Source organism: Eucalyptus grandis, chromosome 5, assembly GCF_016545825.1.
Source record: "Eucalyptus grandis isolate ANBG69807.140 chromosome 5, ASM1654582v1, whole genome shotgun sequence".
Lineage (NCBI taxonomy): Eukaryota > Viridiplantae > Streptophyta > Magnoliopsida > Myrtales > Myrtaceae > Eucalyptus > Eucalyptus grandis.
This window is the reverse complement of record NC_052616.1, coordinates 13,562,385-13,578,702: the sequence shown is the minus strand read 5'-3', so window position 1 is coordinate 13,578,702 and position 16,318 is coordinate 13,562,385. Positions and strand designations below refer to the sequence as shown.

The window sequence follows — 16,318 nt, the reverse complement described above, 5'->3', positions numbered from 1 at the left end:
GCTATGGGAGGTCAACGTGGTCCCGGGTTATAGGAGGCTGGTGAAAGCTTTTGTAAGAGAGCACTATAGGATTGAGTTGGCCAAAACTTCAACCCTTAGATTGAGCGCCACATGGCGCCGAGTGAATGCGCCTTGGAGGCAACATGAAAGCTCTTAAAAAGTTTTTCCATGGTTAGCAAATGTGCCTTCAAATTTCTCAGATATTATGGCTGATAGATTAGAAGGGACATTCCCTATTTATTTCTTTGATTAATTATGTAATGTTTACTACCTGATTGTTGTTGATGTAGCAACCGATATATTAGTTGTATCATGTGAAAGCATTGTTAATTTATTGGATGTTAAGATTTTATTTGCTTTCTGTTATTGCTGGTTGTTTGGGGTAATTAGCTGTAGGTAGTTTTAAAAGCTTTTGTAGCTTCATAGAATTGATTTTGCATAAGACAATTATATTAATAATAATTTTGAGTTAGGATTTTTGGAGGATGATTGGAAACATAGTGACCTTTTGATTTTGAAGCCTTACTTGAAATTATTCATTAATATGATGGGTCTATGCAAATAGGGATGCATAAATGATAGGTATTAATTATTCGTGCATGTATATCTGATGTGTTCAGAACGATGTTTTCAGCAACTAAGAACGTTATTGCTGATATGAACGACAACAATTGTGAAATATTGAATATGAAGATTCAATATGTGCTGAAAAAGCAAGAAGCACTAAAAGCTCTTGACCATGTTATGGAAGATCTTGAGGATGCTGTGCGCCATCTTGAGCTAGCTGAGGACCGTCTAACGGCATTTGAGCTGAAAATAGATATTTTCAATGCTGGTTCTAGCTCAGAAAGGGCTTTGTGCTTTAAGCGCAAGCGTATTGATTCGGTCAATATGTGGGAATGCAAAGGATCAAGTTCTTATTGCAAGAAATCAAGAGTTAACCAACACAAGAGAGGAAAACGTCCTCAAGTGAAGAAAATGTCAAGGGTGAAATGTTACAATTGTGACAAGAGAGGTCACTATACTCGCAACTGTAGTGAGCCGAAAAGGTCAACACCTCTTGTACATTTAAGAACTTTGCTTATGTGTCAAGTTCTGAAATATTGGCTGAATCCAATCCTATGTGGACTGTAGATTCATAAGCGATAGACCATATAGCGAAGGATAGAGGATCCTTTGTGGAATTCCGACGAGTACCAACTGGAACTAAGTGGATCTATGTGGGATATGACTCTAGAGCTGAAGTTAAAGGGATTGGCACCTGCCAATTGAACATGCATGGTGGACGCATCTTGATGTTCTATATGCTCTGGAGATTCGTCGAAATTTAGTGTCTGTCTTAGTGTTGGTTAAGCTTGGTTTTGGTATAAACTTCCATAATAAAGGTGTAGATTTGTGTTTAGATACAAACTACTATGATTGTGGTCACTTTCTGAAATGGTTTTATTGTACTAAATGTTGACTGTGATGATGTCAATATGTTATTCCCCCGTTTCACGTCTTCTACCTTATATGATAATGATGTGAATAAGGTGGCATGCTAGACTTGGTCATATGGGCCAACAACGTATGAATAGACTAGCCATAGAGGGCTTGTTGGGCAACATTGAAAAAGTTGATTTGTCCATATGTGAGCATTGCCTAGTAGGGAAAACAACAAGGAAACCATTTAGAAAAGATAAAAAGAGCTTAATTTCCTCTACATTTAATCCATTCTGATGTCTGTGGTCCAATGACTGTGAGAGGAATGCAATGGGCTGTTTATTTCATTACTTTTTTTATAGATGATTATACTCGAGTCGGATATGTCTATTTGATTTCTCATGAATATGAAGCATAAGTTGTTTCAGAAGGTTTATGAACCTGGCAGAAAATCAATTAGACAAGAAAATAAAGGTATTTAGATCCGATCGATGTTGAGAATATTTATCTGATAAGTTCATAAAATTATGTGATGAAAAAAAGGAATAGAAAGATCGTTGTCTATTCCATATACTCCTCAACAAAATGGTGTTGCGTAGAGAAGAAACAGAACCCTCTTGGAATGGTTAGGTCCATGATGGCGCATGCTAACTTACCTATCACTTTTGGAGTGATATGTTGTTAATCGCTGCCTAAATACTTAACCGGGTGCCTTCCAAATCAGTTATTTCCACTTCGTATGAGTTATGGACAGTTAGAAAACCAGACTTAAGTTTTCTTAAGCCATGGGGTTGTGCTGCCTATACTCATGAGTCCTCTCACAAGTTTGGGAAATTGGGTCCCGAAAGAAAATAAGAGTATTTTCATGAGATACTGCGAACACTCAAAAGGGTATGTGTTCATAGGTGAGCAGGAAAGTGAGAGTATAACTGAATTTGAATCACGGGATGTCACATCCTTAGTGGATGAATTTCCTAAAAGGGGCGAAATAGGGAAGATTACTCCCTATTTGAAACCTTGGATCAAGATAATGATATCAGTGGAGTTCGTCCAAGTGGGAGTAATATGAGATGTGATGAATTGAATTCAACTCATTCTCAATTGCAACCACCTGATGTGACGACATCATCATTACCTAATCCAAGTGGGAGCATGATGGGGAATGGTGTGCTAAGTGTACAATCTCCCATACGGTGAACAAGTCGCCAAAGTATTCTCCGTCGATGTTTTGACATTGAAAGGGAAACTTTATGGTTGCTCCACAAGATGAGGATGAGCCAAGAAATATTAATGAGGCTCTTAAATGCCCTAGTAAGGAAAAATGGATTTATGCAATGAAAGAGGAGATGGAGTCAATGAAGTCAAACCAAGTCCTGGGAACTGGTTGATCTTCCAAAAGGGACGCGAGCTATTGGGAACAAGTGGGTTCTCAAAATAAAGCGAAAGGCTGATGGCTCGATAGAAAGGCATAAGGCTCGCCTTGTGGCGAAGGGTATAATCAACGGGAAGAAATTGATTATGAAGATACATTTTCTCCCGTGGTGAGATTTACCTTGATTCGCATTATTCTGGCAATAGTGACTAGTATGGATCTTGAGTTACATCAAATGGATGTAAAGACTGCTTTCCTCAATGGAGAATTAGAGGAAGGAGCATATATGGAACAACCTGCTGGTTTCATAGTGAAAGGCCAAGAAGAAAAGGTATGTCGACTTTGGGGGTCGATATATGGCCTTAAGCAGTCGTCAAGACAATGATATATACGTTTTCATAATGCCATAATGGCATATGACTTTACAATGATAGATGATGATCATTGTGTATATATCAAAATATCCAATGATCAATTTGTGATCATATCATTATATGTTGATGATATACTAATTGCCGGAAGCAATATGTAGTTTGTCAATACTATCAAAAGTTGGTTGTCTTCCAATTTTGAATTGAAGGATATGGGATTGTAAACCCATAGACACTCCTATTGCAAAGGTGAAGGATTGAGCCATAGACGTGTCCAAGGACTCCACAAGAGAAGGAACAAATGAAACATGTTCCTTATGCTAGTGCTATATGAAGCTTTATGTACGCTATGATGTGTACAAGACCTGACATATGTTTTACAGTTGGAATGGTGAGTAGTTACCAATCCAATCCAGGTCAAGCACATTGAAAAGCCGTTAAGAGAATACTAAGGTATCTAAAGGGGACTGCTGATAATACGTTGAGTTATTAAGGAAGGGATCTGCGACTCTAAGGCTATTTTGATGCTGTTTGGGGAGGAGATTTAGATGAAAGAAAATCTATCTCTCGGGTTTGTTTTCTTACCGAATAATGGCACCATATGTTGGAGTAGTAAGAAACAAAAGTGTATAGCCTTGTTCACGATGTAAGTTGAGTTCGTGGCATTATCAGCAGCAGTATAAGAAGGTATTTGGCTTAAGAGATTTTTTGGATCATTTAGGTGTTATTGGAAGTGCTGCAGATTCATTATTGGTTAACTGTGATAGCCAAGCAGCAAAAGTGTACACCAAAGATCCAAAATATCATGGCAAGACCAAACATATAGATACCAAGTATAATTTCGTCAAAGATATGGTTGCACGAAAAGATGTGAACTTATAGTACATACTACGCATAGAATGGTAGCAGATCCTATGACAAAGCCAATACCTAGAGATGTGTTTTGTGGCTATATGAAATCTCTAGGATTGCGTAGAGTCTGATGTACTGAATATTTTAATTTCCCTAAGTGTTCACAATTTGATGAATTTGTGTTTTCATCATTAATGCCTATGAATCTTTGTTTGATCTTTATGCATCTTAATGCTCAGTGCATTACTTTAAGTTATGAGAAGTATGTCGGACAGATATAAGATTAGCCCACTCACACAGGTAATCGCCTCTGTTTACTGTGTGATAAATAGAGATGAGACTGTTTTTAAACTTATTATCTAGGTGATAATTGAGAGCTCAAGCTTAAAACACGTATGTCGCCTTAACTGAGTGTTAAGATGAGGACATAATTCTTACGATGTCCGAAAGTAAAATACCCCACATATTTTACTTTATCTGTCTAAGATGCCAGATGTGAGTTCTGATGAATTTAGTGAATGAGTAGATACGTGAACTCAAGTTAGACATTGGGTATGTCTGAACTATCATCTGTACGGTATTGAAAGGTGTAGACATACGCTCCATGGGAAATGAGTTGATACCGTAATACGTATTTCATACTACGTATGCATGAGACGACCAATAAGAGTGGCAAAAGTTTGATCTCAACTTTTTTATGTCGTGTGAGACTCTTGAGGAAAATAATTCCTCAATTTTTTAGTCCCCTCATGACTCTTACTTATTCTCAAGATTTCTATTTAGTGTTTGCTATCTTAGGATGTTGCCAATGGTCATGAGTTTGATTCGATCTAATGGGGCATTTCTAGAAAAGCAAGCTGAACTGAAATTGAGAGTTTGAAGGAAAGAGGAAGATCGATTTTGGAGAATCACATTGTAGTTTTGTATTCACCGGTTAACTAATTATGACTATCTTTGGGATAATCATAATTGTGAATACAATATATATATATATATATATATATATATATATATATATCATTGTTTAAAAGAGATCAAGAGAGATATAAATGTGATCGATCGATCTAGGGTACTGCATACTAAATCTACTCGAAGTGAAATGCCCATTATGAGCTGCTATATATTCCTAACAGATGTATGGCAACGAGTTCTCAAAGTATGCTGGTCGCACGGATTATTCACCGGTATGAATGTTGAAGAGAGGAAAAGAGGATTCTGTTCGGCTCATCATGTTAAGTGAGAGTCTATGATGGATTTTTCTCTGATGGGGTTAAGTAGGGCCTGTCCGCCCATGTTGGTTTTGGACCACCATGTGCGAGTGGGAGATGATGGATTTTTTCTTTATTGATGGGCCTGAGTTGGCCCGTCCGCCCAAGTTGGGCCCAAAAAGCCCGGCCCACGGGAATAGGGCCCGTGGATGGGGGAAGATATAAAAGGGAGGAGAGAGAGAGAGAGAAGACACCCTTTGGCACAATTCCAACGTACGTTCTCTCCCACTCTCCCTCCAAAAAGAAGAAAAACGCTTACGGCGATACCGTCTTCCTTTCAAGGCGAATTGACATCATCGGATCAGAATTTCTTCCTTGGTCTTTAGCATTGGTGTTTAATCTGTGGCTAACAAGGTACGCTCGAATCCATGGTGTGCTTTACGATTGGTGATACGTGATTTTCCCGGGCTACGCTTCCGCATTGATTTAGGGGTTCGATTTAGTGTCGAATCCGGTTTTCGGGATTCGTTATTCCCAACAATTTTGAGAAAAAAAGTGATTTGGAAAATATTTTTTTTAAAAATAATCATTAATATTATTGGAAATAATTAGTCAATGGAAATATTTTCATTTTTTTACGATAATTTATGTCTAAACATTGTCATGGATGATGAGGATTTTTTTGTACATTCATTTTTATGAGTGATATGAGTGATCATTTTTGAAAAAAATATATTTCATATCATTTATTTTCCGTGAAAGAAGTGGAGCCTTAGTTTCTCTTGCCTTCTGTTCTCATGCACTAACCTGTACTATTTCTCAGGAGCTTACTGATGCGGAAGCTTTGATATTTCTTAACCGACTTGTATCCAACCCTGTGTATTCTGCTGCTAGCTTACAGATGTTGACAAACAGTAGAGATTTAGTCAGCTTGACCATTAACGTAGCTAACCGGATGTCTGAAAGAAACATTAGGATTATGCAGCTAGACAGCATGCACAGGCAGATGGGGGAATCTGTGGTCGTTGAATTGGGATGAGCATTTAAACGAAGAGTTTATGCTTATTTAGGTGATCATGTAGCATAAGAGCCCTCAAATAATTGAGTGTCATAAAAATTTTGATGGCATCAGCATCTATTGAAGCCAGCTGAAAAAATGAGAAAGCGAGGGCCGCTGCTCACCTTTTTGGGATGATGGATGCATTAGATGAGGAGTTTTGGCTCACTTAAGTGGAGCACAATCAAGGTGGACAATTTTGGCGCTGAAAGGATTATACCCTGAACTACTGAAATGGAAGCTGAAGTTCTGGTCGGCTCAAGATTCCAGCTTTTGTTCTTATGCTCCGAGGTGAGTGGCTAATCAGTTTATAAAATTTGGTTATTATAAAAGCTCTCAGAAATGTAATTATCCCTGAAAATTGTAATAAAGAACATTTTCCGGCATGCTGGGAAGTTTTGTCATCAATAAGAATGATTTTGTATGCAACACTGATTTCTTGTGCTGATATTTTCATAATTGACCTCAAGGAATTTTTTCCAATTACACAAATCTTCTAGTGTGGCTTGATGGTATGATCTCATCAACAGCATTTTCAACATGAAACTACTTAGTGAAAAGGACTGGAGCTATAGCGTGAAGCTATGGTGCTATTCTTTAACGCAGATCTGGGAACTTCTCAGCATCTTTATATTGTTGACTCCAGTCCTGTCGTGAGATGCGTCTGCCCAATACTTTGGAAGTAACAGCATGCGGTTGAAGATGTTGCAAAATAAATAGGAAATGAATGGAATATTTTGACGGAAGAGCTTTTCCTCACCAGCAAGAAGATATCGCCCTTCCAGGAATATTCATTTTTATGGCCAAGGAAGTAGATTGTGGTCACTTTCGTTTCACTCCTTGCTGATTCAATATGGATCCTCCTCCTAATCGGTGCTTGTTGTCTATTGTGATCGCCTGCCTCAAGTTCATTTTGAGTGCAAAATCTGGGAACATTCGGTTCATGGTTGAAGTTGTTCAAGTTTCACTTAAAATTGCTGAAAGGATATTGTAACGCTATGGAAAAAACATGAAGTTCGAGGGAAACAAGACCTAGGACCTTCACCAGAAGTCTCATACGCTAAAATTCCAGGCATAGGGACAGTATACGACTAATACAACTGTAAGAGACTTGTCATGATAAGGCAGCAAAAACCATTTTAAAGTCTCTACCCAAAATGAAATTCCATGGAGAACTCCAGGAGCGTTGCCCTTTGTTTGAAACTAACACCTGCGAAGGTGGGCTAAATGAGGAAAACATGGGAAAGTGTCTTCACTGACTTGTAGAAGAGCAAAGGACTCCAAGGTGTGAAACTCTCTTTTTCTTTGCCAGCTGAGGATGCCATTTACGAGAAGAGCAATGTTGAGACTGTTCAGTGGATGGAAGCGACTCTAATTGCATCTCTAAGTCTCAAGAGGTCTTCTTGAGTGATTCATAAGTAAGATTGCAATATCATGAGATGTTCCATTAGGGTCAAGCTCACAAAAGGAATACTCAAGTAATCATATAAGTTGGTGACAAACATTTAATAGGTTTCTCACAAGAGCAGAGTTTCATCTTAAATGTGCATATCCTCCAAGAAGTTCAAAGTGAATATACACCATCCCACTAAGACCCTTCTCTTATCTAAGGAAAAGGGACGTTGCACAATGATGCGAACCAGCCACTAATTGTCATTTACAGACCCATAGAAACCTTGGACTACGTGTTCAAATTTTTATCACAAAGGAACAACTATTTTCTATGATAAGTCGTTCAATGACTCGTGCCTCTTGAGAAGTATTACACGCGTTCTAGGCTCAGCTGCTCATTTTGAGCACGGAGGAAATTCAACACTCCTCATACAAATGCTTTGGTGAGCACGACGTGCCATCCCCCATCTCTCCGGTAACCATAATATACTTCTGGAACATGGGCCACTTTCAGGTAATCATCATCTTGTCCATCCCGCCTAAGTTTCTTCACTAACTCATCAGGCATGTCAATAAACTTCAGCACTTCCAGCTTTTCCAGGTGGTCAATACCGGATGGAAGCTTCTCCATTAGCTTACAACTCTCCATAGTCAAATCCTCAAGACAAGGCATTGATCCCTTCTCCACTTCCACACGCTCGGGTCTTTCAAACGGACCAAGGACCAGAATCCGTAGCTTCATGAAGTTGTTGGTGTTGAAACGCAACTTGGTTCCTTCATAAGCCTGAACCAACTCGAGACACACAAGATTAGGCAAATTCCCAAGAGACGACAGTGGATTATCCTTTAGCCGACTATATCGCAGCTCAATACCATCAGGCTATCAAGAGATGATATCCAATGTGGTAATGCGTCCAGACATCCTGCCAAGTTTATTCTCCGGAGAAATGGAGGTGGAGAAGAGAGGGGTTGTAGATCAATAATCTCATTTTCGTTGACTGAAGTTAGAGATATCGATTGAAGCTTGGTTAATTTTTCAATTGACGAGCACAATTCCCTTCCATGTTCTTTTCTCAACTTCAAGATGGCTAACTTACTCAATTGTTTCAACTTTCCAAGCTCTCTCATTAAGCTGCCGTTTCTCTCTTCACCAGCTTCTATGTAGTATAGCTTTTGCAGGAACTGTAGAGCCACCATTTCTTCTAGGAACTTGAAGCCATACCTAAACCATGGGTAAGGTGCTTTTCTACGATGTAATATGATTAGATGGCGAAGTCGTTGGAGCTTCAAGATAAAGACTGGCAATTCTGTGACATGTGTATTTTTAAGGTCTAGGGTCTCTAGGTTTTGAAGCTTCCCTATGGAATTTGGAACAGCTCTCACCTTGCTACCTCTGAAACTTAGATATCTTAGGAAGCACCACTCGGCAAATTGAGCTGGGAACCTTGTCAAAGAAGGAGTTTGCAAGTCCAGAACAGTGAGCAATCTCATTTCACTACCTAGAACAGCATCCGTGTAAGATCTCTCTACCCCAAATATGTATAAAGAACGGAGTTGAGACAATGACCTTTTCTGCTGGATAGATTGCAGGCTGTTCTGTATAGATAGGCGACGAACTTTGTCAGGCCATTTATGATGTTTTTCTATGGCTATTTCTGCAAAGCCTTGGATGCTCGACTTTGAAGTAATAATATCCAGCAGAAAATCATGGACACGGCAATACTCGATCCTTCCATCGATTGTTTTGATAGCCATCTCTACTAGACTTCTGCTCATGAGCTCATTTAAGTAGCTGTGGGCTACTTCTTCTTCCGTCATGCCTTCTTTCTTGTCAACAAATCCTTCTGCAATCCATAATCGAAGCAATCTCCCACGCTTAATGAGGTAACCCCTGGGAAATACACTCAAGTGCAAGAAACAGGACTTCAAGTAGTATGGCAGGTCATCAAAACTAAGTGAAAGGACTCTTTTCAGGGCTTTGAATTTGTCATTGCAATCGATTTCAGTACGAAGACTGCGATGAACTAGATCCCATTCATTCTTTTTTCTTGTGTCTTTTGAAACCAAAACACCACTGATGGCCACAATAGCAAGTGGCAATCCCTCACACTTTCTTAGAATAAGCCTACAGGTCTCCTCTAGATGAGGAGGGCATGAGTTTCCCTGAAAAGTCTTTGCGCAGAAAAGCTTCCATGACTGTTCAGCTGGCAGTGGCCCCATCTTGTAAACCATCCCTGTGAATTCCCCACATGAAGTATATGCCAAATCAGAATTCCTGGATGTGATGATTATTCGGCTGCCACAGTTGTTGTTAGGCAATGCATGTTTGATCGCATCCCAATCATTTATGTGCCACGCATCATCTACGATGATCAGGTACCTTGCATTTTGTAGCAAGTCCTTGATAATCATCTTCTGGCATAATCTGTCCATGTTGTACTCCAGAGGAGGAACTGGTTCTTGGGTATGCCTCATAATTTGTCGAACCATGCCTTGAAGGAGCTCTTCTATGTTTGGAGATTGAGAAAGAGTCATCCAAGCACGGATCATGAAATGTTTCTTCACTTCTGGATCTTCGTAAACTTGCTTCACTAATGTAGTTTTCCCCAGCCCTCCCATCCCCACGACTGAGATTACTTGCCGAGTGGAAGCGCCCTCAATCAGCCAGCCGACCAGATTTTTGTCGGTTCACTGACGCCCACCAGCTCAGCTTTGTCTAAAAGAAGAGCATTCCCTCGCTGGTCCTGCCATGTGTCGTCTGGCTTACTAGAGCCATAGCGATGTTTGACTTTTAATTTGTCTCGGATTCTCCAGTGTCCATCATATACGTTTCTGATTCTGGAGTTGATGGATTTCATCTCCGAAACAATTCGGTATCGACCTTTCATGTTCTTGATACAGCATGACATTTTGGAGAGAAGACCCGGAAATCCAATTCCATGATCATGCGCCAGGAGAAGTTTGAACTCATCAAGAGAGTCTTCAGTGTCATATGCGATTTCTCTCATCTGCTTCACCCAAACTTTGACTTCCTCATCACTCTCTTCCAGGGAATCTGCAATCCTCAGGAGTGCCCTTACGTACTCCAATTGTCTCTTCACTAAAGTAACTTCTTCCTCGGCACCGCTCAATAGAACCCCATTCTCTAGAAAGTCCTTGAGCTTGTCAACAAGGTAGTTTACTGCAATATCTGCCATGCTCTATTTTGCATATGTCGAAGTTCTGGAGAATACACTAGCTAGTATTCTCTAACATAGTGCTTCCACAGGCTGGGGGTTTGGTGTGGAAATGGTCAAGCTTGTGACGTCTAGTCTGTTGAAAATTGGCGATCCATTGTTGACAAAGAAATCTCTAGTCCAATCTAGACTACTTTAGATGGACGTGAGCAGCAAGCAAAGAGGAGTTGCAGCCATAAGATAAGAAAGTAGGTTGAAATATGATTGCAAAAGGACAAGAGAATTGGCTGAACTTGTGCTATCTTCCAAGGTGGTTGTAATGCTAAGGCAGTGAAGTTGCCTGTAAATAGGCATTACTCATTCATGATGAATGTGTGGGGAGTGAGCTCATAGATCCACTTCTTTAGCTCCTCCACCAACACCCCATCAGCTGTATTTGTACAACTATTTTTTTTCATCTAATGAAACTATTTTATTTCATCTCATGACCTATATTCCTAAACTATCCTATCTTGTCCCTTGTCCATCCTCTATTATTTTTCCTTCACACACATGAAATTGCACATCTCTAACAAAATCTACCATTGATATTAAAATCATGCTTTGTGCAATTGCAAATTCCAACATAGTCATTCCATCAATTTATGGTTGTTTGGTCATGATGCACACCCACTTAACAAATTAAAAAACCTTACACTCTTGGTCTTGAGTAAGCTGTAAATGACCGTTATTCATATCTTTTAGTATGACTGCATGCTACTTAATTTGCTTTGTTTGTGACTTGAGTACCAACATGCCTAATTCTCTTAAGCTGCTCTTCTATTGGCGAGGCTTCCTGTGTAATATTGCCTTTTCAAAGTGGTGGGAACTACCTTTACAAAAAAATTTTTTTTAAAAAAGTACTTTGATTTGGTCAATAAAGAGAGAAAGGAGCCGCTCGGCTAGGACAGATGAGACTAAGGGCACTTGCAAGAAAAAAAAAAAAAGGGGGGGGGGAATAGAGAGAAGAAAAAAAGGAAAGAAGAAAGATGATTAAAGCAAAGGAGTTTTGCATGTACATGCCACGAGACCTTATTGTTAACACGTAAATTTTGACGATTCATTTATTTATTTATTGCATAAAAATTAGGAATTAATTTTTAACCCCTAAAAAATAATGAAAAAAATTAATTAATTAAGTTACATAGCATATAGTTTTAAATGTATTTATTTATTATCATTACATTTGCATTGGACTGGTGACGAATGGATTTAAATTGGTAATTTTGAGCTTTAAATTGACAGACCAGGACTAAGACTACGAGGTGAGCAAATTTGCCAAAGCCTTTTTTTTTTTATTTATATAATGATATAAAATTATCTTGTGAAAAAATAGAAATTTAAAATTTTCAGGATATGATGAGAATTTTTTAGATTTTCGGATAGGGTAGGTGTGACAAAAAATATTGCGAGCTCAACTTTGTAGGATTTGAAATTTCAAGAATTGTATCAAAAATAAATATTGCGTTCGGAAAGAAAATCTTTGTGGATATTAATTTGAAAAAATTAAAACCTTAATTCGTGGCCTATAAATAAATTAAACGCATACAGGGTTTTGCGGGTTTTTTTTTTTTGGTTTTCTCTTGCGTAGAAGAAAAATCAACACAACAGAAAGAGAGGAAAGCTCTTCCGTTTTCTTTTTTTTTGTCCCTTTGAAGAATAGGAGCACTAGAAAAAAGGAAAAATCTGGTGGAAAAGTCAAAAAAAGTAAAAGCAAAAGGAAAGAGAGAGTGGACGTGCGGGCAGGGAGCAGAGAGAGAGAGAGAGAGAGCACTAGAAAAATCTGTTCATCGTCTTCTTCGCGTCTCCCCTCGCCGTTCCGCTGCCGGCTTCCGCTGCGCCGGTCTCCGCCGCGCCTACTGCCAGTCACCGTCGCAACCCCCTCCCCCCCAGCGATCCGACGTCCCTGCTCGCCGTGCCGACGCCGCCAGGAGCCGAAGCCCACCGCGACTTCGCCCTGCTGCCTCGCCACTCCGCCTCTCCCTGCTCTGTCCGAAGTTCCGCCCCTCGCCGTCGCGACCCGCCTCCGTCAGCCCAGCGCCCTCTGCTCCGCCCGCTCGAAGCTGCTGCCTGTGACGCCACTTCTGCTCCGGTTCTGCCCGCGCCCAGCAGATCTCGAGCCGGCTCCTCCTGCTCTGTCCGTGAGCCGCCCGAGCCGCCTAGCTCCGTCTCTGCTCCGACGCACCGCCGCTCTGCTGCCCCGCCGGACGCTGCGTTGCCGCCCTGCCAGCCTTGGTCACCTCTCAGCCCAGCACCGCGCCTGCTCCGAGCTTCCCCGAGCGATTGCCCTGCAGCCCCCGCGACGCCGGACTCCCCTGTTTCGCTGCTGGTCCACTTTCGCCGGAGCTCCGACGAACGAGACCTCCGACCGACGGTGACCCACCACCACAGCCACCGTCCTTGAGCCTAGACGCGCGCCGAGCCTCAATCGTGGTCCATTCTACCGATCGGATTTTTGGAAAAAAAATTCAAATTTAGGTAGATTTATTTTATTTTATTAGGTAGAGATTTATTTTATTTTGTTAGGTAGATTTAGTTTATCTTATTTTAGTTTTTGATGTTTTGTTTTTTTTTATTTGAAATATTTCTCAATGCATTGTTGAAATTCTCAACGCACCACCTAATTCGCAACCGTACATGATTTTTTTTTTTTATTCCATCTATAAGTCTTTGATGGGATAATTAATCGCGCATGAATAAAATTGATATTTTGATCTTTAAGGCTTAAAATCAATTTATTGATTTTTGTTTGATTAGATATCATTTCTAAATTCGAATAATGAATAATAACTTCGATGATCATGGATTATTTGGTGTATATCTTTTAATTGTTTTATCTACCCCAAAAATCCAAAAAAATTGCATTTGCATGTTATGTGGATTAGGATTGATTTTCCTAGATAAAATTGCATGATAGAATAATGCATGTTTAGATAGTATCTAGGTTAAATAATTTTTTTGAATTAAATTGCATGTCGAAATAGATAATATCTCACTTTAGATTTTTATTTTTAGCAATTTTAATTATGAATTTTCATAAAAAAATACAAAAAATGCCCATGTTATATAGAATTAAGTTCATGAAATGCACGTCATTTAATGATTGCTGCTAGGTTCATTTAATTAGGAATTGCCTATCATCAGAATCAGGTCATTTGGTTAATTTAGATTGCACATTTAATTGTTGCATTTCTTTACTTTCGAATTTATGAAGAAAAACGAAAAAAATTGTCTTAGGATAAATTAATTAATTTTCTAGGATAGATTGCATGCTGATATTTTATTTATGTCATATAATTTAGGTCATATTACTATGTTATATCATTTCATGCTAGATTAGTAACATGCATTGCATAAAGCATGATTTTCATTAAATAATTGAAAATAAAAAAAAAAGAAATTGCGTGTTAATTATAAATAATATATGAGACCGTCGATGTGAATTCTTATCTAACATTGCAGATGCTTTCGTTGCTATGATATAAGTCTTGCAATTTACTCACTGCTTTGTTTGAGTGTTAAATTGGTGATTTACACACCCGCTTAATAATCTCACATTTTAGGGAAATAAATTAAAATCAATTCAAGCTGCTTACAAAATATTTTTTTCGAAATAAAAGAGAAATGTACCGAAATGGCGTTAGTGAAAGCTAGTGTAATCAAGTCATCGAACTCACAAATCTCTCCTCGAACTCACAAATTTTTGATTCGCAAAAGTAAAGTAAATCTCCCGTTATTTTACTTGGGTTTCTAATCGACCCACCAAAAATAGATTAGTGACGACTCCTAATTGAAAAATAAAAAAACTTGAACCTAAGTCGCGAATTGATATGGGCTTGGGAGAGCCTAAGTTAAGTTTAGGCTTAGTAATTCATTAGTCAAACCCTAGGTGGTATCCAAAAATTTGGTCGCGACAGCTTTGTCAAGCTAAATCAACTATGAATTGCAACGTCGGGAGTCCTTTCATATTACAATTGGAGTATTTTCTGGAGTTCAATTATGTAGTTGAAATTTTGTAAAAATTGAGCCATGAAATCCGATTTTTGAGTTGTTGAGCTGTAAGATTTTAGGGAAATGGTGGATGATGACATTATAGAGTTGTGGTTTTGATAGGAGTTGTTTTGGCGAAATGGTTTAGTTAAAGCAAAATTTTAGGGTTTTGTGTTCGAGTTCCGCTTGCGTTTACTTTTAGGTGTGAATAACCGCTTTGGGTTAGCTATTTGTTACCTTTTAGAAGTCGTTTTGTTAGCATATAGGCATAGTTTAACTATTTTGCAATCGAGATAGAATTTTACTTGATTTTAACGTCGAATCTTGTTTAAATGTTAGAATTACAAGGTCGTCCACTCGTTTAATTATGTGTTGTTTGGTTTCGGCATTCCTGGGTGAGTGGTGCTATCTCTTCTTTAGGTTTGTAAACTCAAATTTCGAAAACAAAATAGATTAGTTATGCTATGAGTTAAGAATGAGTATATTAGGATCGAGCATTTACTATCATTTGCGTATTAGATATGAAAATGTTATCTTTGTATTATGACACCCGAACCTCTAAAGTGCCAAAAATTGGTATAAAGGGACACTTAAGAGCCAAAAGTTACGAAAGTGACACTTAAGTGCCAAAATTGGAGTAAAATAGATCACTTAAATGCCACCGACGAGAAAATCCGGTCAAAATGCCGACGTGGCAATTTTCCGGCGAGCTGCACGCAAAACAACATCGTTTTGTATGCTGATGTGGCTAAACAGTGTCAAAACAATGTCGTTTTAGTATAATTCGAATTTTAATATAATAATTAATTAAATTAAATTTAAAAAAATTAAAAAGTTATTATTATTTATTTTTTTTTAAAGGAGGAGGTAGCTGGCGACGAGGGCTCAGCCCTCGCCGCCACCACTGCGCTGCCTCCCCTCCGTCGCCGAGGAGGTGGGGGAGGGTTGGTTGGGGCCGCTAAGCCGGGTCGGGGGCCGGCGGCCTTAGGCCGACCGGCGGTGAGGACTGTGTGCCCTCGCCTTAGATCCGGGCGAGGGTCGTCGGATCTAGATGAGGGCACGCAGGCCCTCGCCGTTGGTCGGTTGGGGTCGCCGACCCTCGACTAGGGCTCGGCGGCCTTGGTCGACCCTCCCCACCTTCCGGCGACAACGGGAGGCAACGGCGACGAGGGCTCGGCCCTCGGCCACCAGCTGCCCTCCTCCTCCTCCTTTTCCTCTATTTTTTTTTAAATATTAAATTTATTATTATTATTATTATTATTATTATTATTATTATTATTATTATTATTATTATTATTATTATTATTATTATAAATTTAATTTAATTTAATTTTTTATTATATTTGAATTATGCCAAAAAGAAGTCGTTTTTGTGTGTGTTTTGTTGATTCGGCATTCTAACGAGCCATGTAAGCGAGAAAATTAATAAAAAAAATGTC

The 16,318-nt window shown here is 39.2% G+C and overlaps 1 protein-coding gene across 1 annotated transcript; it reads right to left on the bottom strand.

Moving 5' to 3' along the window:
* Positions 1–8,101: 8,101 nt before the first annotated feature.
* LOC104444271 (disease resistance protein RPM1) lies at positions 8,102–10,320 on the bottom strand. Its single transcript, XM_039313347.1, has 2 exons — positions 8,548–10,320; positions 8,102–8,458 (listed from the first exon to the last, which is right to left on the bottom strand). The coding sequence occupies exons 1-2, from the start codon at positions 10,291–10,293 to the stop codon at positions 8,102–8,104; spliced, it is 2,103 nt and encodes a 700-aa protein (XP_039169281.1). The 5' UTR covers positions 10,294–10,320.
* Between the last annotated feature and the right edge of the window lie 5,998 nt (positions 10,321–16,318).

Bases quoted from the DNA above. Each gene is read 5' to 3' on its own strand.
- LOC104444271 (XM_039313347.1), bottom strand. From the start codon at position 10,293: ATGGGAGGGCTGGGGAAAACTACATTAGTGAAGCAAGTTTACGAAGAT. The intron at 8,459-8,547 runs GTATTGAGCTGC...GAGTTGGTTCAG, and splicing joins CATCTCTTGATAGCCTGATG to GCTTATGAAGGAACCAAGTT.